Raw genomic sequence first — 26684 nt, forward strand, 5'->3', positions numbered from 1 at the left:
TTACATCACGGGACCCGAATTCACACACGAAAATTGCAAGAAGTCGTTGAGTGACTGTCTGGCAGGATCGGCACAGCTTTACAAGCTGCAGCCTCTCATTGTCGCGATCGAAAAATTGTCTACAATCGGTAAGAAGTTCTGTCACGCCTCTCATGTGTTTTTTGCTTATATTTCATATATCATGTAGTAAGTATGAACTGTATTTATTGAAGAATGTCAGCTTGAAATACCGAGAACTTTTTTTTTTATTACATCACATGTTGACAACTTGAGCTAGCGTACCCCAAACTGGTTCTTTAAATCTAAGTTTGCCTTGGGTAGTAAAATATATTAGCCAGTAAATATGTACACGTTTGCATTTATTCTAAAGCTTGTGATATGTGGCATGTGATGTGATTATGACGAATTTTGGTATCTCCTTTGGAAAGCCTGCAACCCAAGGCCGGAGGCTAGGCTGTCATGTGGCAATGAATGAAACTCCCTTATTGTGTAACCTGATTTTTTGGTTGAAAGGTACGAAAGAATATGAATGAAAAACCATGATCTGTATTGATGTGGGTAATTCTAAGCCAGCTGTCCGCGGTGAGCTAGACTGTGGCAATTGGCGTTTTTCTATGTTATTTTACATGCTATACAAGAATTTAAAGTAATATTTTTGTCGCCCGGTTGTAACAAACTATAATTGACCTTTGAAGACTGCACGACTTGGACTACCTATCACAGGGTGGGTCTAAGCCGATTTGCGGCAAGCCCCACCCCCTCCATAAGTTAATCTGGTAAATTGTAAACCAGTAAACACCTCTAAGGTATGTTATATTGGTATTTTTTGGGGTGTTTACTGGTTACAATTTTGCCGTATTAGCTATGGAGGGGTGGGGGGCTTGCCGCAGAATGCCGGCTTAGACCTATCCCGCGTTAGGCAATTCAAGTCGCGTAGTCTTCAAAGGTCAATGACAGTTTAGTTACAGCCGGCCGACAAAATATTACTTTAAATTCTTGTAAAGCAAGTAAAATAACATAAGAAAACGTCAATTGCAATAGTCTAGCTCACCGCGGACAGCCGGCTTAGAATTACCTTGATGTGGCCTCTCAATAATTTCTTCAACTTAGACAAGTAGGTTTATACAGTAGAAGTGAAAATCACATTCATCAGAATCACAAGGCCGTGGGTGGGGTGGCCCGGTTTGTAATTGTTAACCAAGCTTTTATGACAGATAGGAATATCATATTTATCAGAGTCACAGCAAACATCATAAATGTTATTTTATCAGTTTTAGGATACCTAAACATTGTTGTTGGCAGCTAGCTTATGATAGACTCCCTAGGTGACAACATTGGGTAGGCTTGCCTGTGATGTTTCTTGGTTTCTGGGATGAATGTATGGTAATATCTGTTCATGGCGTTGATTAAATAATAATTGCATAATGAGATGGAAGCATGATATGCCACCACAGAACAAGAATGATTGAATAATATTAGGATTATATATAGACTTAACAGAAAAGAAAATATATTTCAACATATTAGGTAACACTGCCCATGGAGAGCTGTAGAACTGTGCCGTGATGTCATAAGTTGTAACAAACAGCATAGGCTATAATTGAGCCTAACAATAACACTGAACCATATTAGAAAACTGGGTAGAATTATATAGTAGCTCCGCGGCGACGACTGCCTTCTAACTTAACTTTTTCCTAAAGTTTTTTGGTTGCTGATTATGAATTTTACCTTAATTTTTGGCGCTCGAGTGTAATTAACCTGTAATTAACCTCAGTCCATCCAACAAGGGGTTTCGATATAAGTATCTTACAAGACAGACACGGGTACATCTGTGTTGAACCGGTTCATTTCCTGCCCGGCAAGTGCAATAACTTGTTAACGAGTGGGGGTACCTACTTAGCGCCAGTACTAAACATGGCGAAGGGACATTCCATTTGGCCGACAACAAACAGATGCACCGCCAGTATCAGAACCCCTAAAAGTGTAGAAAAAACCAGTTGAAAAGGCAAAAAGAGGCGTGGAGCTAATGTATAGAATTACCGAAAACTGGAAAATATGAAAAATAGTGACATGCAGAGATGAATCATACTCTAACCTTACCAAAAATAATGTAACCTAAGGCCCCCAGGGTTCTACCGGGGCTGAAGGGGACCATTTTCTTCATGCTGGGGTCAAGAATAATGGCATTTGAATTGTGTAGTCAAGGGTCCTGGACTGTCTGCTTAGCTGAGGGGTACTGCATATTGTTATTGGCAAGAAAACTTCCTTCCAGACGTGGACTGCTGGCCAGTAGAGGAAGAAAAAAAAAGTTGATGTTTTAAAGATTTCTTCTCTGGTCACCACTGAGGTCACCTTGTCAAGTGCCTTCACCCAAGGCATAAAGAGCAGGAATAGGCCCAGCATTTGGGCAAAATGCGATTTTTGATGGTTTGCTAATGAATGGATACTGTATCCTCTCTCCAATACTATGTTTGTTAACATATAAAATATCATCCAATCCTGCAAGGTTGGGAGTGTCGCAGGGATCAGACCTTCATTTAAATGTAGCCACTACTGAAATTTTTGATCCCCCTGGAGAGCAAAGAGTTAACATCATCCAACACCTGCCACCAGGTAAATATGGCAAGGAGATTCTTGTTGAAATGTTCTGCTATGTCCACTCAGGCAGGAGTCTTATTCACAGGACCAGGGGTGAAAGGAGGCTAGGGTGTCCTTGGCAATTGCTTCTGTTGCTGCAGATGGATAGCATGCTTGTGAGGATACTGATGGATCTTGTAGAATATGTTCAAACATTGGGCTAGTAATTAGTAAGAATGTGGAGTTCACATAGGGCGGTCATAACCTCGTCTTCAATATCAAGCCATACATGGCTGCTGATGCTGCTATCATCAGCTAAGAAAGGGTCTCCAATTTAAAAGTTTTATGGATCCAGCCTAGTATAATATTTCCAAAAAAGAGGGTTCATCTTGCAGGGAAACAAGAGTGTGTTTGCTCTACTAGCAACACCTGGTCTCTGGTATAGTTGAACTGTAACCTATTTGATGGTGTCCCATTCATCTTTGAAGTACTCAAAGTCTGGGGTGTGATCTACAGTCTGGTGGTAGGAGTCTTGTTAGTAGAGGGTTGATGAACTGCTGGTACCCTGTCCAGGTTTCCAGGAGCCAAACCAATTATTAAAGACAGGGTCAGGGTTTAATGTCTTGTCTTGGGAGAAGAAGGTGACACATCACTGGACTATTGTGACGAAGAACACAGAATTGGAGATTGGCATCTGAACTTGCTAGGTTAGCTACCATGATGGAACTGGTTGAGGACCTAGGTGCATAAGGGCATGGGCAGGTCAAGTCCATGGAGAAGTGACTGGTCTCAGTCCTTAAAGAAAGTGAAGAATCTCTTTCTGAAGACCTCTTTAATGAATAAATGTCACCCCCATGAGATGAATGGTCACTGGCATTTTACTTCTGTGTCATTCTCAAAATTGTCTTTGTTACTACCTTGAACCCTGGACTGGTTTTGGTGTAATTACAATAATGGTGATCATGGTCCTGTAATCTTTTACTACAAGACTGGGATTCTGAAGATGAAAATATATTAGCTGATTGTTAGCTAGTTGACGAGTGTAGACCAAAAGCAATACATTTACTGTACACTAATGAAAATCACTGGTCCAAAATTAGCAAAATTATTGGGGAGAATGAATGTAACAGAATAAAAAAGTCTGAATGTAACAGAATAAAAAAGTCTGTATGAGACAAAAAGGAAAGTACTAGCAGTAACAGAATATGCTATGTTGAAGTCAAGAAAGCCAGCAAACTGAAAGTACTTGTTAAGGTCATATATAGATCCATATAGGAAAAAGTACAGTACATTGAAATACTTATTGTGGAATGAATGCATGAAAAATAATGGAAGCACTTGAGTGTACTGCTAGTAATGAATATTTCTAGGCAAATAATGCTAGTCATTAATTGGAGGTTCATAAAAAGTGAGCGGGATTTAAGGATGCAGAAATAAGTCATGTACATGTACTTTATAGGTTATCTAGCTACCTTAACTTAGGGAGGCCACAGCAATACTGCTGCTATCCTTCTGGAAGGGTTACATGGAATTTTTGTTTTCATGTGGCACTACAGAGCATGAAACCTTTTATATGTGCTGGTGAATGTTGTGCATAGCTTATGCATGCTCATTTTGTTTTGAATTATTAAGACTGTGAGTGATTGACGCAAGCCTAGGTTTTCCAAGAACACTGAAAATGATAACATTGAGCTAAGAAATCATGCAGGAAATTAACATATACAAATTAAATATCTGGAAAGGTCTCTGAAAATATGACGATTTTACAACTTTATGTACGTATTAATGTTTTAATTGATTGAAAATAAAATAAATATACTGTATGGGATGACAAACAACATTATGCAGCTGGAACTCTCATGCACCAGTTGTATTGCTTATAATGTAAAGTATGCACAACCATGAATCACAGAGCAGCAATGCTGGTGTTCGTAAGATAAAAATAGAATGTAGAACAAAAAGAAAACAGGAGCTCCATATTAAACATTATTTGCTGGAAAGTATTTACAACTTTATGTATGGTTTCTAAAATTATGAATGTGAATTTCCACAATTTTATGTGTCATTTGTCATATATACTGTATGGAATTTCTTGGAAAACTGATCTGTTAAGAATCATGGTATGGCCTTCCAGTTTAAAGTTAATGTGGCTTTGTATCATTGCACTAATGTAGTTTTGCTGTCAGATATGATCCTAATATAAGATGTGGTTAAGATGGCAAATCTTAACTTAAGGTAGGTTGCATACCATCCCAAAGTTCAGGCCAAGTTAGTTTATTTCAGCTTGGGCTAATTTAGTTATGTAAACCAATGGGGAGAGAGGCTGGGCCTGGGCTAGAAAATAGATACAGTATGATTGTTACACTCACAGAAAAAAATATACGGCTACATAATACATTTTACTATTGAATATAGATGCAATATAATCAAGTTATTCTCTTGCAGGGCCATGATGATTTGAAGTTTGTACCTTCTTGTATTTTTGTTTGGATTAGTTATAATACATTGTAATATTTATAGTGAAGTGGTTGTTTTACTACTGTAGGAATTGGATATCATTATAGCAAATTTGATGAGCAAACATGAATATGTTAAACACCTGTAAATGTAAAATTTAAGTTCATTCAGCTCTTTTGAGTTTTAAAACTTTAGCACCAGTGGTTGACTTAGTTGAAGTATCAACTAACTTCAAGAAACTGCTCAATCCATGACTCCTTGGTAAATGGGGTTTACTGTATTGAATTTTTATTTGCTTGTTTTTATGTACTTAATAAGAACTTAACTGTTATCTGCACTTTTAACTATATAAACATGATGATCTTGAAAAAATTCATTTTTAGTTGTTAGTAGTAGAATCTTGCTTATCATTTCAACCAGAAGTAAATATTCATTGTTATTTGTTTTATTCAGGCAAGGAAGATGGTGGTCCGACAGTACAATGATGAGCTCAAATACCTTGAGCGCCTCACACCAAACTGTTGGCGTATCAAGAAAGGCTTCCAGCCGAATATGAATGTGAGTCCCTCTTGAGTGGTGGTTGTAGTAGGGTACAGCAGTTGCATTAGAATATTTTCTTTTTATCCATACCTGACCTTTGGTAAGCTTATCTTTATGATAATAGTCATTGAAGTTATGGAATTCCCATGTGAAGATAGTACGGAGCCGAGGTATAGCATATATGAATACCCATGTCCAACAAATTTTACCTAAAATTCTGTTGTTCTTCATGGCAAGTTTGCAATAAATTGGCTTCTATTTTGGAGGAATAGAGTAGAATAAGTTTCTTCGGCCTAGTGAGAATTGGCTGTTGGTGTAGAAGCAAGGGAGGGAGATGAAAAAATGAAGTAGATCCTTGGTTTCAAAATTTGCAAAAATATTAAGATGTAACTGTAGCAGACCTTAGCAGATTATCACTTGTAAAGTCTTGGAGTATGGGTTGTTGAGTATTCTGTTGCCCCCTCACACTATAATGAATATATTTAAGGCACTTAACGAATTTTATAAATGCCAATGTATTTAAGTTAGACACCTCTTAGATTCCACAAGCATCAGTAACTAATGGTTGAATTAATCTAACATTCCATTTATGGGATTGCCTGTTACAGTGTTATCTGTTACTGCATGCTCTATAGCATTTCTTGCTGTATTACGGTAATTTTTTCAAATAGGATACATGAATGACAGCCTTGAAATTTATCGGGACATTGAACTGTGATGACCTCAATGTTGAGTTTACTAGTACAGTTAGAGTTTTACAAGACTTATATAAATACAAAAAAAAAAAAAATTATAGAGTGGTGTCTTTCTTCAGTCTTGCTGTTCACTGCCATCCTTTACTATTGTGTTTGTGAGTAGTAAAAGGTTTTATGTAGAGCTTAGGAAGTTGAAACTTTTGAGTTGATATTAAAGTGAATGTCATTTCACACTAATTTGTCCTTTATACAATGATTGAAATGAAATGAAATTACATTCATTAAAAATTTATCATTTTATTTACTGTAATCTCTCTATTTTATCATTTCCAATTTTCAGGTGGATGGAATATTTTATGTTAATGATCATCTTGAAAAGCTTATGTTTGATGAATTGCGAAATTACTGTCGTCCAGGAGCTGTAGGGGGTTTCCTTCCTGGCATGAAGCAAATTGCAAATGTCGCTGCTTTACCTGGCATTGTTGGGAAATCTGTAGGCTTGCCTGACGTCCATTCAGGATATGGCTTTGCTATAGGTAAGTTTTGATAGTTGTATTAATGTGAATTATAAATAAAGCTACAATGCTTGTGAATACCCATGATGTGTCATGATGGAGGATAACATTAATTATGTTTATACATTTCTTTATGTGTAGATTGACGAAAGTTGTACTATGCTAAAGATGATGAAGGTTGTATTGTAAGGTAACAGCAAATTGTTTAAATAGTGGGCAAAGAATCTACAAATTATGAAATAAGGATCTAGGTCTGTACCAAGTTTGGTGGGTAAGACTATTGAATCAGAGTGTTGTACAGTACTAGGGACCTGTCAATTTTGGTTTGCTTTAGCCTCTTAATTTCATATTTGGAATCTGTGGTAGTGTTTAGACATCTGAGTTTAAGTGATAATCTTTATACTTAATCTTAATCAGGCTGATACCAGTTACTCGAGAGTATGACAAGTAGATGCTGAGGGGAATTGATGTCGCCAGTATTGTTTCTGTGATAGAAGATCCTCTGTGGACATTTTCTATTGATGTCTGGGCTTTGAATGATTTTTTTTATCATTGATGTTACTATCTCTAAGGGATTATATTGATGTCTGGGCTTGAATGATTTTTTATCATTGATGTTAGTGTCTCTAAGGGAATTTTTTAGTCTTACATGAGACTTAATAGACAAGTTTCTTGCTTCTGTTGTAATTCCTTCTTTTTGTAAATTCATTTTCAAGTATTTTTGTAGTCACTTTGTATATATTATAGATTGTGTGACATCTGCTTGCTTCTTGATTTCTGTTGTAGATTTCACTGGATTCTGCTTTCACTTCCTTTTCTTTCTTATCAATGCTTTTGCTGAGGGCACTCTCCCTTGTTACTTCTCCCTTCACTTCCCAGGTATTTTGGTATTTACTCCTGCTTTTACCTCTCAAATCAATCAAAATCTTGCCTAAGGGCATGAAAGGAAAATGATTGGCTGATGTGTTAAATGAGGATAGTACAGTACATGTATGTATAGAATCAGGTCCACACCTTTAGAATGTAACTACAGTATATCGGATAACATCCACCTCCATTGCACATCACCTTCTGTTGTAAGTCCTGTTGTAAATACAAGGCTATCTTCAGTGAAGACAGAATCTATTGAAGTGGAGGCTTGCATCACATCCAAAAAATACAGTCCAACTTCTTGGCAAAGTAAGTTGAGAAGGCACATCTGATGAAATGGCTATTCAATCTAAAGTAAGGGTCTTTTGTAGAGGGTCAGTGTGGGAATGTTCCTCCTGGAATTTTCCAGCAATCAGTTATTGATGAGCTTATATTAAATGTGAAGAATTTATTTTTTGTGATTGCAGTATCAGGAAATCTTCGCTCTTACCTATTACCTAAAGAATATTGACTCCCTCAGGATCAAGCTTGGAATTCTAAATTTTGAAGGCAAAAGAACTTATACACATGAGATTGACTAGGCAGTTCTGAAAAGAAAAAAATAGTTGATTAACCTATCGTGAACTGGGCTGATAGTGACTGTATTGCTTCCTTCAGTGGAGGATTACATACAAGGAACAGTATGAGCACTGAGTATTCAAGGAAAAATAGTCTTGTTTCATAATTCTTGTGGAATTTTGTGGGAACTTGTATTTTTCTTTATGGTTTTCATTCATGTTTGTTCAACACTTGCTCCGTCACTCCTTTGTCATACACTCAGGAACAAAGACCCAAGCCTAACGCACAACAACAGCGATAATTGCAACAGAATTGAAGATATCAACCCTAAAACCGGTAAACAGGGTCAGGCAAACACTAGGCAGTGGAAGTACGTATTCCCAATCACACAGAATAGAAGGAAACCAATATGAATGCAAAACAAGAGAGACGACTCGGAAAACGTGAACGCAAGTATGGCTGTGAAGACAATGGGGCGAAGGAAGTTGGGGTCAGGTCACACCACATGACCCAGGTAGTGTTAGGATTTTGTTTTCAGAGACGAGTCAAGAACAGCCGAAGCTAGGTAAATGCAGAGTACCCCATATATGAAAGCGTAGGTTCATATGTTAGTAAAAATACAAATTTCTTTTTTAATTTGGTATATTTGCAGGAAATATGGCTGCCTTTGACATGGATGACCCAAAGGCTGTTGTTTCTCCTGGTGGTGTCGGTTTTGACATAAATTGTGGAGTCCGACTACTTCGAACAAATCTCACTGAGGCAGATGTAAATCCTGTAAAGGTATGCATTTACTGATTTTTTCGTGTTACCAATAAGCTGTAAGTTATTGAAACTCTTTTGGTCTTTTGAAATGCATTAAAGATAGTTATATAATAACATTCCATTAAAATTTGCTTATTCACTACATTTTAAAAGGTACTATACAGTACAGTAAACCCTCAGTATTTTAAAATTCGCGAATACTTAAAACCCCTCTAAAAACACTTAGAACTGCCTATTTTGATAGTTTAAACACAAGAAAAATCCTCTAAAAATGCTTATACCTGAGTATTTTAATAGTTTTATCACAAAAAGTGCATTTAGTCATGAAAATTATATGAAAATACAGTAATTAGTGAATATTTCTCAGTGAAAAATACAGCAAATGGGTGAATTTTCTGTGAATAATGGGTAGATACGTTCCACAGAGAAATCCGCAAATACGTAAGCCCGCAAATTGTGAGAACGCGAATACGGGGGGTTTACTGTATACTGGTTTTAAACAGATCACATCAGTTTACAATGCCTGTCCTGTGCCGGCAGCACATTGCTGGTAAAGTCTCCATGGAATAGAGAGGAGCAATTACCTTTGATCAGATATGCATCCTAGTGCCTTTAGTTGTGCTTGTCAGTTGCTTCCAGATAAGTTTAATATACAGATCTGCCTCATAAACTTTCAACCATTTCTCACTGGTACTACTCCCAATTCCCTTCGTCTTTGGATTGATGATTTAGCGAACATGGTTTTCATTAATATTACCTGTATTAGTAAGTTGTTTTTTCACCTGCAGGAAGTGCCTGTAAATGCCAGATGTTCTCTGTTTCAGTAAATTACATGTACACCAGTGGCTATTGAAAAGCTGCAGTTTATTGTTTGCCAATTATTAGTTGGCCATAGTATAGGTATTTTCAGCAAATTACAGTTATGCTATTTCTGGGTTGGTATTGTGTAAAGATTATTCTATATCTAAGTGCCATTTTTCATGCACTGGGTAGTATTCTTGCTTTTGCTGGCATTAGCTTAATTTTCTTGTTTCAGACTAGTGTCCAGTGCATCTCATAGGCTCATTTTGTTTTGGCATACTAATAGTAATGATAGTTATACTATGGTGTTGAATGTTGTTATTTATGATAACTTACTAAATACTGTCATTGTCTTTCCTTTTGGGGGGGTCTGTTTGGGTATTTACACTTATCTTGATGGCTTAACTCGTTTTAGTTGTATTACAGTTGCTTCTCCAGCAAATGTAAACTGCTGTGGTTTGTATAACAAAAGTTTTTTAAGGTAAAAAAAATTTTTTTCAATACAAACTTATCATTGTACTGTACATGGAATACTGCTTCCGAGCTCGATGTTCCTTGTGGTAAATCCAGATGACATGGTAAGACTTGACCACCATCAGCCTCACTAGCATCTGAATGCATACCTTGCCAAAAGGAAATCATCATCATCTCGTTTTATAGTGTCTTTTGGAGCACTAACTGTACCAAGACTTATATATATATAAACTGATTGATTTGTTATAAAAATTCTCTTTGTCTAAAAGATTTCAGATTTCACGTATAAAAATAAAAATCAGTATAAGTAAAAGAGCATTTTTATATGTAAGTAAAGACAACTACTGTATTCACATATTTCTGCATTTGCAGAGTTAGTTCTCTATTTTGTTGAATAATGTTATTAATTCTTTATATATTACAGGAACAGTTGGCCCAGGCTATGTTTGATCACATCCCTGTAGGTGTAGGATCCAAAGGAATTATTCCAATGACCGCCAGAGATCTTGAAGAGGCATTGGAAATGGGCATGGATTGGTCACTAAGAGAAGGTAAATCCAGCATTCATAATTTCTATTAACTATTGACATAAGCTTGATCAAGGCATGAAGTTACTAAATTTTCCTTTTGATATTTTTCAGACTTACAGAGTATTTAATGTTAGTCACTGATTGTTGTAGTTTCTATAGTTAATTTGCTTTGTATTTGGGACGAAGTGTTGCATTGGTTCATGTTTTGATAAGTAAATGGTCAGTGGGGCAAGATATTTTTTTCTCAACATTAACTTTTACCCCTGAAGGGGTGTCTCCAAAAAAATGAAAAAAACAATGATCACAAGTTTGTAGATGATTTTGCTCTAGAGAAAACTCACTACATGAGCTACTCCACACATATAAATGGAAGGCTTACTTGCATCATCTGCAGCCACGCCTACTTCGTACACTAGATAATTGAAATTGCCATTGGATTTTTTGTCAGTTAGGTGTGGTCAACAAAATTCTTGAAGTTATTTGAGTTCATTTAGGAGTTTAAACAAAGTAAGATATAGGTAGTCATTATGTAGGTATATAACAGAATCAGTTTCGGAAACCAGCATGCTACACTTTATATAAGATTGGAGGAGAAATGCTGCTCTTTTAATATCTTAACATTGTATTTAAATTGTAGTCAACCTTGATTTTATTTTGTAAACCTTTCTTCTTTCCAGTCTTTCAGAAAAAGAAGGGAGTAGATACTTTAGAATTAAATATTCAGAAACTTATAAGAATACCAAGAAAGTGAAATAATTCAGTTGAACTTTGTGTTGAATTTGTGCATTTGGAAGAAGAAATTTGAAACCATTCCAAGTTACTAGACACAATAGCCAATGCTCACTTTTGATTTACAGTATACTGTCCATGTGGACTTTTGAAATAAAAAATTCAAGAGTGATCATTAAGTAGTGAATTGCATCAGTGCTTTTTCACAGCATAGGTTTTGGGTAAATTTTGGTACTTTAAACTGGGTTGTGTATATACTTTCAGGGAGTTGCATCCCTGCCTTGTAGAGGACATCAGGTCCATGGGCCCAGCTTGTAGTACCTAAATTAGTGCCTGAGCTTAGGGTACAAACACTTGCTGCCCTATTGTTTGACATCTCTTTAGATAAAGGTTAGAGCCACAGTTGAAAATTGTGGTCTTGCTCAGGATGAGCACCAGAAATTGATGGCAGGAGGATGATGAATAGGGTTAAGATATTGAGTGCTTTATCTGTGGCTTCCACTCTGCATGCTTGGCAGATGACCTGGGTTAATCCATACAGGCTAGCCTGCACATACATTAACAGAACATCATTACCAGGCAGAGTGTAGGGTCAGCGAGTTTTTGGAACTATAAATGCTCATGCTAATGCTCATGGTATAAAAAAAATTCTCAAAAATTTTCTGTACCTGCCATGGCAAGTTGAAAGTGGATATTTCCAGCTCTGCTCAGGGCCTCTTTTCTGAAACACTCGTACAATTATTCTAATTTTAGCTAGTTGTACATGTTCTTTATAATATTTTTTTGTACTTAATTTTGCAAAATTGCAATTAAAATTGACACAAAATCATAAAGGATTAGAACATGTACTGGGATGGGGAGGTGTAGTACCCTTTAGTGAGTTATACATGTTCTTTCTAATGTTTTGATGTTCTTTATTTTAAAAAATTAAAATTACAACTTACATAATATTATAAAAGATAAGAAATAAAACCAGTGACAATCATTGAGTATGTTTATGGACAAATATATACAAGATATACTGAATGGGAGATGATGTATCTTCCTCCATGAAATCCCATTGAAGGCTATTCTCCCTCATATCTCTGAGCTGAAGTGTGAGTGTTGCCATAAAGTCATTTATGGCCCATTCAAGTGATTTGAATGTTTTTCTGCAAAATCGATTCATATATGGTTGCTCAAAATAAGGTCATCATATGTTATATGCTGGAAGTCTTCACATGCAATTACTGGATATCATAAGATACCTCCAATTCCTATGGGGTTAAAGCCAGTAGGTAGTGGTAGGAGCCATTGGCCTTAGTTAACTAGGAGCTGCTTGCTACGGGAAAACTGCTATCCTTTGGTGTACTTAGTTGCTACAAGGTTTTGTCCACTTAAATGTATAGACACAATTTAAAAGTGGTTCCTACTTCTGGGCACATGGTGGTTCTAAAAATCTCATGATATATAAATAAGGATTAATTGATAATAGCATAATTGTTTGTAAGGTTTATAAATACTAAGGATAAATAGAAAATGGGAGATTGGAGTTTAAGATCTGTAAGTAAAAGTGGAAAGATAGAACAAGTAGAAAATTAATTCAAGAGATTTTTGGGAAATCTCAGCAGAAAGGAATGGGATAAGTGATATTTGGATGGGGCTAATGTGTGTATACATCTAGGAAGAACAGTTGGCATTGGAACATAAGTAGTAGGCATAATTTTAAACACCAGATTGAGGAAAGGCATTGCCTGATTTGAGCAGGGATTAGTAGATTAATGCTAGTAAGATTTAAATCAGAATGTGCAGTATGAATATTACAGTGTGCTATGCACAGCAAAGAAACTCCAAAGAAATAAATAGTGAATTTTTAATAGAACTGCAGAATTTTATAGAAAGAAAACCAGAAAGAGATATGAAAACTGTTGTTTGTGGTATAGATGGAAAGTTGGTAGGAGCAATGAAAGTTGGAAGGATATATTGGACACTGGAAACTCATGGGAGGCTGTAAATAAAAATGGAGTGGAATGTATTAGTTTTTATGCTGCAGATAATTTGTAGTTTGGGTTACTTTTCCAATAAAAAGGTATAATACACTTAGTTATCTCTAGATGACAAAAAGATCACATAGCCTGAGAAATAAAAACAACACAGGAATGTTACGAACTGAAATTGCAAGCACCCAGCAAAAAATTTGATAGAGTATGTTAAATGTATTAAGCTTCTTGAAGATGAATGCCAAGAGGCTGTTGCAGTTGACTGTCAAAATAGGTTTGCCAGTCTAGAAACTGGTTTAATATCAAGATTGTATATCAATCAGATGAGACCTGTGATATAATAAAGAATTGAGAAAATCAGTTGGTACATGTAGACAAATTTGAGGGAGGAGATGAAGGATGGAATGTAGAATGTGCTCAGTACTAAAGTCTAGACAATGAAGTTAAAGATTGAGGAGAAATAAGTGTAAATATTTTGACAGCTGGTGATGTTTGTAAAACCTGTATTCAGGAAGGGGCAGTGGTGCTAAGGTAGCCCACAGAATTAATGAAATATCTATGGTTGCAGAGGAAAAAAAAGGGAGAATGCCTGTCAAAGGATTGATAGGTTAGTAATAATATTAAAGGAAGATAATGGAGAAAGCTCATAGTGGTTGAATGATTTTTTTAAGGTTATGAGTAAGTGATATGATGGGGACAGTTTTATTAATTTGCCAGAATGAATTTGCAGTTTTTGAAGTTGAATTAATGATGAAACTTGGGATATTGAAAACACCAGGCTATGATGGAATGACTGCAGAGTTGATAGCTGAAACTGAAATAACACTGTATACAAAGCAGACTGCTTGCAGAATGTGGAATGAAGAAACAATCTTGATGATTCAGAATGGGAAGTTATAGAAAAGGTGCCTAGGAAATGTGACCTGACTGAATGTGGTAACTATAGAGGCATTACACTTGCAGTGGTTGTAATGAAAATATTCTATATGTTTTTTCTTAGTACGCTTGGAGAAAGAAGTTGATAAAAAGCTTAGGGATGAAAAAAACTGGTTTTAGAAATGGCAGGAGTTGCACAAATCAAATACTTGTGTTAAGACATTGTGCAGCAGTGTATAGAATTTAAAAATCCTCTTGTGATTTTGTTGATTACAATAAAGTATTTGATAGTATCCACCAACTAATATTATGAAAGGTCTTGTGTCTCTGCATAATTCCTATTAAATCATATTGAAATATTTTACTATTGTTGCAAGGCAGACTCGTCATTACAGTTACCAGTCTTTTAGAAAGTAATGGGCTGGCATTAGCCCTAGTTGATGTTATTGTAAACTAGTTTAACCAGACCACAGAGTCACCCATTTTGATGTGTAGCTAGCTTGACCATAACATTCTCTGCAAGGAAGAAATAGGGTGCACATGAACATTCCACTTTTTATTTGAAATGATTTTTGCTGTAATTAGTTTTGGGCATGGACCCCATAGGTGGTTAGCATAGGAAGAAATAGGGTGCACATGAACATTCCACTTTTTATTTGAAATGATTTTTGCTGTAATCAGTTTTGGGCATGGACCCCATAGGTGGTTAGCATAGTCATGGTACCTCAGACCCCTAGGTGCAACCCCTTTCACTCCTTTTACTGTACTCCCATTTAGAGTCTCTTTCTTCCATTTTACTTTCCATACTCACTAACAGTTGTTTAATAGTACAACTGCAAGATTTTCCTCCTGTTCCACCTCTAAAACCTTTTTACTCTTAATTTCCCTTGCAGCACTGAATGATCACTAGGTCTCAGCACTTGGCCTTTGGTTTAAGTTTTATATTCCAACTCCAGTTATGGGCATGGAGTATTTAAAAACAATCTGGGTATTGCTGAAATATAAGTTAAAAGTAAAAGGATACACTAGCGTTATTATAACAAAATTGTTTTAATGTCATGTTACTGAAGATGCAAACTTTGGGGTTACATACATGAGGATATAATAGCTGAATGAGTATGCTATGTAGAATTGTTCAATTTACTTATATGTTCTTTTGAAAATTATTGGTAATTGTTTTTATAAAACTATATAGAAATTGTGTTTACCTTTTCATGAAATTAGTAAGCTTTTTGTTTAAAGATTTTATTATTCATGCCTTTGCACTGTAGTACAAGTGGATTCCACTTGCTGCTTACAGCAGCAGCATATTTAAGACACTCATGAAAAATGACATTACAGGTTATATTTGGGCTGAAGACAAAGAACACTGTGAAGAATATGGACGAATGGCTCAGGCTGACCCTGCCAAAGTATCTATGAGGGCTAAGAAACGAGGACTACCACAGGTATATAATTTTTAAGCATTTTGGTAAGGTTTTGTTTTTCCTGTTGCTGTATGATCACTGTTTTATGTTGATGAGAAAATAGGTCTTGGATCTTTTGAAAAGTGTCTTGTCATTTGCCAAAGTAGACTGCAGGTTGAGTCAATGGGATTGTGGCATTTATGCAGTGGAGATAGAATAGGAAGTTGAAGATGATGTACGAATCCATACAAGTTATTATGGTTTTATTTGCTAAAAATGTTTTGTCTTACCCTTGGTAATTGCCTATACTAGTTGTATTACAGATGTATCTCCTAATGTTAATGTATTTTAATTTTACTATTGTGTCTGATTTCATTACTTGTAGTTTGAATTTTTTAATGTGTCATTATGTGAGAAAATGTAGAAAGGTTTATTGGGATTCATTGAAGTTAATTTCCATGATGTTTAGTGCAGCCATAAATATAAATTATGTCAATTTGCTACTGGATTAGTCCTCCCATTCTACCAGCTAGGGATTTGTCAAGTCCTTCCAAAATTTGTTTAGATTTGATATCTTTATTCTTCTTCATTGCATATCTTTATTCTTCTTCATTGCATTTTTAGTAAGATTGTAATTTTAGATATTTTTTTTTATATTCTGCCAAGGTCAAAAGAATGCAAAAAAATTAATTTACAGGATTTGAATGCAATCCAAAAACTAGAAGCCTAAGAAAGAATGAAAAATTAGCTTTTGTTAGTGCATGTGAAAAGCATGCTGATTACCCCTGTAGTTCTGACTATGGTTTTTATAGTGGTAGGTGATAAGAATAATGCTAACAAGGAGGCTAGTTATAATAAAATACTGTATATAGCATAGAAGGGCTAATGACATGTTCTTCATAAGTTGTTCATACATCATTACACTAGGACTTTTGTCATATTTGACTGTAATTTGTTGGGGTTAATCTATACTGTACCTTATGCAAAATGTACCTTTTAATTTTCATTTATTCTCTTCAAGGGGCACACTTGCACTATGAATCCTGATCTTTTATCATTTTCAAAGGTAAAATTCATGATATATGTGCCTTAAGCACCTCTTAATTTCCTTAAAAACTTTCACTGTAGAAGGTTGTCAATACAGCTCAATGGAGGTTTAATTTGGGTTTTGCCTTGCATTATTTGTGAGGAGTCAGAATTTTGTATGAGAATTGTAAAGCCCACAGTCCTAACATCATGGCGGGGATGATTTTCTTTAAAACCAAATACGAGAGTAATCTTCATTTCTCTCCAGTTGTTAGTTTGTCAGGAAATATTGGTGTTAAGTTTGGAGAGCTTGAAGGTACACATTGGTGTGTAGGAGCACTTCATCATATCTAAAGTTATAGGCATTTAGTTTTGGACAATTGGTTTTGGACTGTCGATTCTATCCAAGGGTCATTAGTACTCTTTGGGATAGGATCCTCAGGCAAGCCTCTTGATGAGTGTCTTACACCCTGCTGTGGGTCCTCTGTCTGAGGCCAGTACTTACCAGGAGGGGTCACACAACATGTAAGAATACATTAGTATTAGGAGCCTTTTTCCCCTGAAAAAAAAAGAAGAAAAAATAAAGCTTGTAGCTTGCTTGGCTGAGTGGTGGTTTAACTGGCTGCACTAACCCACCGTCATCATTCAATGTGGTATAATCAGCTAACTATAACAGTACAATAAGATTCATCCCAAATGATGAAAATTTCCATAATTAAATATTTGGTTTTCACTTACTGTTAAATATTTGGATTCTCACCTACTATTAAAGTGGAAATCCACCCAGCCTTCTCACATCTTAATGTTTGGCCATGAAGAATTCTGACAAGAACATAAACATTTCAGTGCCACCTGATGGGAAACAGTTGATTATAGAGTCCATCTGGGTCAGCCATGTGCTATTCTTTTGTTTGTTTTGAATGTTGACCACACGTAACAGTGGAAATGTGAGCTAACTTTAACAGTAGGCAAATATCATAATAATATTATAATTAAAATTTCCTTTTCGATAGGTTGTTGCATATTGAAAAAAATTGAAAATATTAATTTTTCAGCTTGGAACACTAGGAGCTGGTAACCATTATGCAGAAATTCAAGTCGTAGATGAAATTTATGACAAATGGGCTGCTAGCAAGATGGGAATAGAACAGAAAGGTCAAATTTGTGTGATGATTCACTCAGGTTCCCGCGGTTTTGGTCATCAAGTTGCCACAGGTATGTATTGCTTATTTTCCTCATTATGGTTCTTTTTACTAGCTTGTAAAGTAAGTGACTTATGGGGACTCTGGGAAGTATCAGAGAGCTTTCTGTTAAAAATAGAGTATAAGTTTAGTACAGTTTAAAGAATACTAAGCATATCCATCAAGGATTCTCACAATGGATGTGGCTGGGCATGATTCCATGAATGGGTTTTCTGGAGATTCATGTCTTCAGTGAAATGCTTACTGCAATGCATTTGAGTTTGCATTTAGAAAATATGATGAAATATTGGAGGATGGTGTCAGATGGGATGCTGAGGATTGCAAAATTCAAGTACAGTAAAGGTATTTGTGGTGCATAGTATATAAAAGATTGGCAAAGTTGTCAGCTTGTTAGAAACTTGCTAATAATACTCAGCCATCATTTGGCACTGATGATGATGGTAAAACTCAATCAGCTGATGATTTTGAGAATGTAAACATTGCCAGAATGCAAGTGGTGCATGATTATAATATTCATATGTATAAATAATAGAGAGGATGGAAAGTCGGATGGAAGAAAGTGAGTATGAACAGAGGTACAGTTAAAGGAATGAAAGAGGATGTGAGGTGTACTGTAGGCATTACTTATGGTACTTTGCACGTCAATTCAGCCCCAAGCTGCAACCTCTTCCATTCCTTTTACTGTACCTCTGTTCATATTGTCTCTTTCAGCTGACTTTCCACCTCGCTTACAATTGTTTCATAGTGCAACTGCGAGGTTTTCCTCCTGTCACACCTTTCAAACCTTACTGTCAATTTCCCTTGCATTGCTGAATGACCTCATAGGTCCTAGTGCTTGGTCTTTGACCTAAACTATATATTCCTTCTTATTCCATGCTAATGGCTCCCAGAAGATAGACCCACTGCACTAGCCCAGACAGTCTCACTTTCAAGAAAACTTTCGCATCATTCCTCTATGTTGCTTTGTTGTGAGCAGATGCATGCTGCTGGCTTACCCAGGATTACTGTAGTATGTTTTAATATAATTTTTATTTCCAGGGCAAAGCCTGTTTTGAAAGTTAAATAATACATGTATACCAGTAATAGACTAAATTGGATCATTCTTTATGGTGTACTTTTGTCATTGGATGTCTTGTGATTGCTTCACTGCAGATTTTTATTTTTTCTGATAGCTCTTTTATCTACCACCTTTGATAGAGTTTATAGAAAGGCTTTGACTTTTTTGTTGTTAAATAATTTCATGTTTTGAATGAAGTTAGTTATGATAATGGCCCCTTATTTTCCACACAGATGCTCTTGTTGCTATGGAGAAAGCAATGAAAAGGGATGGAATTGACACCAATGATCGCCAGTTGGCATGTGCCAGAATAAAGTCACAAGAGGGTCAAGATTATTTAAAATCAATGGCTGCAGCTGCAAATTTTGCATGGGTTAATCGTTCATCTATGACCTTCTTGAGTCGCCAAGTAAGTGTGTTAGGTACTTTTTGTTTACTTTAAAACATTTGGCTCCCTAGAAGTGTTTGTAGTATACAATATTAATAATTTTACTTTCAACCATTGCCAAATACCTGTATGCCAGATGTTTCCAGAGGGACTCAAAGAATATTTTTTAATACATTACCAGCTGTCTAGTAGTGTGGTAAGACTGATTTTCTTATAATAAAATAGTCCAGTACAGTATATTATAAATTGCTGCAAAATATGCTACCTATTAAATAACCTTTACATATGAGCTTTTGTTTTTTTTTCTCAAAATCACTTTTAGTTCTTTTCTTGTTTCCATTTTTGTATTTTGTTCAACTACTTCTGTAGGTGGAATACACTATTGCCATTAAAATGAATGTAAATAGGAATATAAAGAGGGCATGTGTGAACTGAACAGTAATATAAGGTAACTTGCGTGCACACTTTTGTTCAGGAGTGAACATAAATTTGTCTTGTTATTCCTGGGAAAATGGGGAGTCATGGAATGTTCTATCAGTTTCAAGTGTTTGTACTTCTTGATTTAACATATATACTGGTTTGTCAATAAACATTCATGTATACTGTATGTAGAGTATATTTAAAAAGCAGCAAGTTCAGTCTTAGTAATTTTTCCTATCTTCCCCCTTTTTTTTTTTTTGCAAAAGTCTCGTATGAGTAAATAGACCAAAAAGAAACAGTGAGAGAGAGAGAGAGAGAGAGAGAGAGAGAGAGAGAGAGAGAGAGAGAGAGAGATTTATGACAAAGAGCATCATCTGGTAATTCAGCTTTTTAGTTAACTTCTTGAATATGTGCACTGGGTAATTTGTGATGAATGATGTACAGTACAAGGGTGACAGTGCTACAGGGTAGGCTGTGAGGAAAATCACATTTTGTTAAGATCATGAAATCTGATGTGTATTTTTAATAAGTAATAATTGAACCAGACCACTGAAGTTATTTATCCCAAATCCTTTGGGCTTATCTTTATTAGGATTAAAATAACATGGAATGGCAATATCTCCAGATTTAAATGATAGGATGGGATATTTATTATTTCTAAAAAGTAGATTGTTTTTTTCTTTGGTCTCTCAGTGTGTAGGTAACATGATTACATGTACATATAATATTTTGATTTTTACAAAATTTTACCAAAGGTGGCCCTCGTGGCTGGCAAAAAGTGTTTGGGATAGTTCTGAATCTGAATAACAGACTTCTTGTAGGGGGAAGATTGCCTTGGCCAGGGTTTGCAGTCTGAACAATATTACAGTACAGGCAGTCCTTGCTTATCGGCGGCATCGCTTTACGGCATTTTGGTTTTACGATGCTTGTCTGACAACGTCGTTAACCAGATTTTTGGCAATGGGAAACAATTTTTGGCACTGTTAAGCGGTTTAATGGCATCGGTAAGTGGTTTATCAGTGCTGATAAGCATTTTATTGGCACTTATGACTTTGTAAACACCATTTATTACCATAATTATTGGCAATTTTTGGTTATTGGCGCTTGGCCGGGACTGGAACCCCCGACATTTACCAAGGACTGCCTGTATTATTATTAGTATTGTTATTATTTTGGAAGGAGACCCTCTCGAGGCAAACTTCGTTGAAAAGAATGGCACTCTGTATGCCATTGAGTTACATTTTGCTTTCTCAATTTGTTGTATTTCTTCATTTCAGCAGGCAAATTATAAAGGAGCTGTCTAAAGTTCATGTATAATCTGGCTCATCGGCAGTTGCTTGCTACCAGTAAGGGTATTGAATGGCACCAGAGGTACATGCATCGTGTATTTATATCCCAAAACGGGTTTACAAGAGAAAAGGGACAATTTTTCATCGGTCAGTCATAATCCCAGGAGCTCTCTATTGACTGAGTATGGCTGACCGACGCAGGTGCTGATTGTTTGGTGCTTACAGCTCAAGGAGGAGGGGGACTGTACCGTTATCTCAGGGGCACGCCTCAATGTTCTCCTGACGGTGGTTGGCAGGAGGAGGGTTTCCTGAATAATATTTAGCATAGGTTTCCACCGTAGAATGGTGAGGGCCTTCTTATAGCAGAGGTGGCGGTGGTCTTTATTGCCGTCGAGGATACTGGTGTTCCTTACAACCTGCTGGCATTGGGGGCCATTGCCGTGTTCCCTCATGTAGTGTTGGTACACTGCCCTCTCATGCATATGGACGGTGATATTCTTTGAAAGGCGAGTTGTTGTCATACCACAGTATCTGGTAGACGACTCCTCTCCTTTTTATGGGATGTATCACCATTCTTACATTGGTATGACAATGACTTGCCTTTCTAAGAGGATCGCCATCCGTCTGCATGAGGGGGCAGTGTACCAACACTGCAATGCCTTCCCAAAGCCAACAGATTGTATAGAATACTAGAGTCCTCGACGGCTACATAGACCACAGCTGCCTCCACTATAAGGAGGACCTCAACATTCCACCATGGAAACCTATGCTAAATATTACTCAGAAACCCTCTTCCTGCAGACCTTTGTCAGGAAAACAGTGAGGCACGCCCCTAAGACAACGATACAGCTGCCCTCCTCCTGGAGCTGCAAGCAGAGCCCCCAGTGCCAAATAATCAGTGCCCACGTCAGTCAGCCAGACTCGCAACCAATAGGAGAGCTCCTAGGATTATGATCGACCAATGAAAAATTGCCCCATTTCTTTTGTAAACCTGTTTTCGGGTATAAATACTTCCTGCGTGTACCCTATCATGCCATTCACTTCCTTCAATGGTAGCAAGCGACTGCCAATGTGCAGGATAATAAATGAACTTTGAACAGCTCCTTTATAAATTATCTGCTAAATTGTAGAAACTTATATGCCAAGTTGAGAAGGTAAACTATATTATTATTATTATTTTGCGGTTGAAGAAGACCACCAAGTCTCATCACCAGACTGGTCCTCGCCCAAAAGATTTGTTCTTAAATGGAAAAGGCATTGGAGCAAGTGAAGTTGAAGAAGTTAGCTACATTAGAAGAGACTATAGGAAATTGATGAAAATTACAACCCAGAAAGCAGTGCAACTGGTGTCAAAAGAATTCTGCAAAGAACCCTAGTATCATTTACAGTACCCCCATTACTTGGAAAATTATCTGGATGGGACTATGAGTTCTTTAATTTTGCTTATGCCTATGCCTGTTTGTGATACTACATAGGAACATTAGATTGCTTTAGTGACACAGTATGGAGGTAGTGTTGATTCTCTTATTTCTTGAAACTACTGCACCAAGTCATATAATTTGGCTGTAGCTTTTAGGATGGGGAAGACATTTGGTGAGCAATTACCTGCTGTTATTTTTTTTGATATCTATTATTATGTGACCATCTTATTGATGGCATTTAGAATACATGTATGTAGCAAGTACTCATGTTGCCTACATTGTCATCAAAGTAATAACTGTCAGTATGAACTCTCTTCAGAGATGATGATTCTGCTGACTAGACACTTTTTTTTTTTTTTAGTTGTTTCTTCAGGGTCCAGACATTGAGAGAGATCATGAGACTTCCCACTGAGGTACAGCCTAGTTGCTTAAATTTTTCAGTCTAAGATGCCATTGTTTTTTTTTCCCAAGGATAAACTACATTAAGTTTGCTTTGAAATTATTCTCATTCCTCTTAAGAATCTGATATGTCAGGATTAAAGAATTCTCAGTTAAAAATTATGTAAGAGAGTTTTGTGGCAGTCACTCCTCTGTAGAATGAAAAATGTGGTCCTGAAGTTCTTTACAGAATACCAGATGACACCACCACTAATTTAACACTGTACCTTTGGCTGATATTTGAAGCATTTACATTAGTAGCAAATTTAATCTATTCCTAATAAATGCTCAGATATGTCAGAAGTTTTAGTAAAATCAGAGTAGAAAGTGTAAACATTGTTGTCAAGTTATAAGTACAAATTACTTATATATAGTTGATCACTTGAAAACCTTTAGAACAGAAGCTTCAGTCAAATCAAAATAGTAAATAAAGTAGAAATCAAAACAGAAAATAAAAATATGTTAACTTTTAGTACTGAATACTGTTTCTGTATAGTTGATCATTTGAAATATTTTATCTCTCCCTTGCATTAGTCCATGATGATTTAGTGGGAGATAGTTTAGCTGTTAGGTATTTTTATTACTTTCCATAAATTTTTATTTAAAAAATCCTTATTAAAAGAAATTTTAATGTTGTATGATTTGTTTCACAGGCCAGACTATATTTATATAGTTGTATTGAGATTGAGTTATTTATGTAGTTTCTTGATTTTATAAGTTTTCAGTACATTGCTCTGCTCTTATTTAATAAGTGTTTCCTTCCCAATAAATATATTTTTTTTTCAGGCCTTCGCCAAAATGTTTCAAAGTAGTCCAGATGATCTCGATATGCATGTTATTTATGATGTTTCGCACAATATTGCTAAAATTGAACAACACTGGATTGACGGCAAACTTCGAACGTTATTGGTTCATCGAAAGGTAAGTGTTCAACATATAATTTGAAAACAAGTCACTGATTATTATTTATACATTTCAGAATTTTGGACTACAGTATTCATTTTTGGTATTATCTTTTTTTAGCCTTATTAAATTAATTGTGTTATTTTCAGTTATTGTGTACAAAACTATTAAAAGAATTTTGTTCAGCCTATAGACTGTAATTGACATGGGTGTTTATGTTTTTTCCCACGTAGTAATGAAGCAAGGCTTGTTTATAATTTTTTCGTAGTTGCAAATGGTTAAGTGCAGTACTCTTCCTTTTTAGGGATCAACAAGGGCATTCCCACCTCACCATCCATTGATCCCAGTAGATTATCAGCTGACTGGACAACCTGTTCTTATTGGTGGAACAATGGGTACTTGTTCCTATGTTTTGACTGGTACCGAACAAGGCATGATGGAAACGTTTGGATCAACTTGTCATGGCGCTGTAAGTTATATAAAACTATCTGAATGTAGTGCTTAACTATATACAGTTGCAGGAAAACCATGATTTTTATCCCCATTAGTTTCTGCCAGTCAGATAATGCAGGAGTCTTGTTTTTCCTTTAATGTTTTTGTAAGCAGTAATATTTTATTCTTGCAGGTCCTCTTTATCATGTTTTGTAAATCAGGATATATTGTCTTTATGTGTATGACCATGTATGCATTGATATAATCTACAAACCAGTGTTTTTACTGCCAAACTGTGCCAATGTGGGTTGGCCATTTTCTTGGCAGCCTCATTAGTACTGGTTTTGAATATAATGTTGTGTATTTGGCCGTTGCTGTTCTTTTTGTATGTCCATGACTCACTTCATTCGTGCATGTTGTGATTCTCCAACTTGCCTTGCCTTGTATCCAGATGCACCACAGGCCAGATTTTGCTGGCTATTTATTTAAGTTGTTATTTCATGATTGTTTTGCACCATCATGAAATTATTTGATCACTGAACAGTTGATACTTAATCTTTTGGTAAGGAAGTCTTACTTACATATAAAGAAATTTTTTGTTTTTTTATAGTTATTCCTGAAAAACATCAGGATTTTCTGTTTTATATTATTAGGTTACTGTTACTTCAAAGAAAACTCATTTGAGTGGGTAACTAGTGTGAAATCTCAGGTGAGAGTTTGTGACCTGTCATGAACTTTGACCCTTTCTAGCAACCCAGTGATTGATGAGGCCATGGTATAAGCTCTCACAATTTTCTACAAACTGATCAAAGAATATTTTTGAGCAATGATATTCTAGGGTATGTTTATTTAGACATTAAAGTGTCCAAAAATATTAGGTAATAATTTTTTCTAGGTTTATGGTTTTTGATGTGCTCTTAAGTATTGATTTTTTTTCTTAAACCTCTAAGTATTGATTTTTTCTCTTAATCACTGAACTACTGTACAGGCAGTCCTCACTTATCACCTGTGTCGGTTAACGATGTTCTGGTTTTATGGTGCTTGGCTAACATCATTATGAACCAGATTTTCGGCGACAGTAAGCGATTTTCGGTGTCGGTAAGCGGTTTAACGGCACCGATAATTAGTTTGACACTGATAAGCGGTTGGCACTTACGCAATACCATTTATTACCATAATTATCGCAAATTTTGGTTAGCGTTGCTTAGATGGGAAAGGAACCCCCACCATTAACCAGGGACTGCCTGTATAGATATTACTGAAAACATACAAACACTGATTAGCAAAAATAATGGTATTTTAAATTAATCATTTTTACAGCCAAGACAGTGATGAAATGGGACAAGGTGAGGTATTTATCAGTGGTGGAAGTAATTATTGAATTGCTGGTAGAATCCTGGTTCAGACATTGTTTTCTTTGCTAATAGAAATCTGTTTCATTTTACTGGCCACTACAGTTTTGTCTTATGATTTAACTGTGTGAAGGTCCTTGGTAGTTATACTTCAACCCCACGGGTAAATAGGTATCCTAGAAACTAATTTCCGTTACTAAAGGCACTGGCTGTACTTTTTTTTTTTTTTAGAGAAAAGCTTCCTCAGTGATGAGTGGCTTCAACATATGTTGTATGATATATGACCATTTGTACATTAGGTAATGGTTAAAAAATGTTTAAAATATATATCAGAAAAGATATTATAAGATGAAGCCTATTCATTTGGAACAAGCCCACAGGGGCCATTGACTTGAAAATAAAGCTTCCAAAGAATATGGTGTTCATTAACATATTAGTTTTAACAAAATTCTTTCTGAATAATTTTAACAATCTCTTCTCTGAACAGGGACGAGCTCTTTCCAGGGCTAAATCTCGCAGGAATCTCGACTATACAGATGTGCTTAACAAGTTGCAAGAAATGGGTATTAGTATCAGGGTAGCATCTCCAAAATTAGTTATGGAAGAGGCACCTGAATCTTACAAGAATGTTACGGATGTTGTGGATACCTGTCATGCTGCTGGCATTAGTAAAAAATGTATTAAACTACGACCCATTGCAGTAATTAAAGGCTAAGTATTTGTTTATTTATAGGTAATTGATTACTTTTCATATAAATTAACCGTATTATAATGTTTATCTACGTACATTTCAAAATCCTTAATGATGCTGAAGTGAATGGGGAATGAATATTTTTCATGTATCAAGCTTTACTTTAGCTCAATAAAGGACTGTATGACTTATTTGTTTTAATTTTTGTTTCTACCACTTGGTATGACAGGAAATCATAACATTATGATGGTAGTAACTGGTTTTGAACTATTAATAAATAAATATAATGTTCA

General features: G+C 35.9%; 1 protein-coding gene across 2 annotated transcripts; it reads left to right on the plus strand.

Moving 5' to 3' along the window:
- On the plus strand, positions 1–26579 carry RtcB (RtcB RNA ligase). Of its 2 annotated transcripts, none has more exons than XM_067098918.1 (11): positions 1–128; positions 5488–5592; positions 6610–6805; positions 8865–8995; positions 10677–10803; positions 15708–15814; positions 17854–18013; positions 19291–19466; positions 23800–23934; positions 24221–24385; positions 26188–26579. In XM_067098918.1, exons 2-11 carry the CDS (start codon positions 5497–5499, stop codon positions 26413–26415), a joined length of 1521 nt encoding a protein of 506 aa, XP_066955019.1. In that variant the 5' UTR covers positions 1–128; positions 5488–5496; the 3' UTR covers positions 26416–26579. The 2 variants fall into 2 exon arrangements, with proteins under 2 accessions (XP_066955019.1, XP_066955020.1); XM_067098919.1 differs by having other exon boundaries at positions 48–186.
- The last annotated feature ends 105 nt before the right edge of the window (positions 26580–26684 follow it).

Source organism: Macrobrachium rosenbergii, chromosome 55 (genome assembly GCF_040412425.1).
Source record: "Macrobrachium rosenbergii isolate ZJJX-2024 chromosome 55, ASM4041242v1, whole genome shotgun sequence".
In the NCBI taxonomy this organism is placed as follows: domain Eukaryota; kingdom Metazoa; phylum Arthropoda; class Malacostraca; order Decapoda; family Palaemonidae; genus Macrobrachium; species Macrobrachium rosenbergii.

What these genes read in the sequence shown, in the direction of transcription:
- RtcB (XM_067098918.1), top strand. Translation starts at nt 5,497, where the DNA reads ATGGTGGTCCGACAGTACAATGATGAGCTCAAATACCTTGAGCGCCTC. An exon ending in GCTTCCAGCCGAATATGAAT is followed by an intron (nt 5,593 to 6,609) that starts GTGAGTCCCTCT and finishes TCCAATTTTCAG; the next exon opens with GTGGATGGAATATTTTATGT. An exon ending in AGGATATGGCTTTGCTATAG is followed by an intron (nt 6,806 to 8,864) that starts GTAAGTTTTGAT and finishes GTATATTTGCAG; the next exon opens with GAAATATGGCTGCCTTTGAC.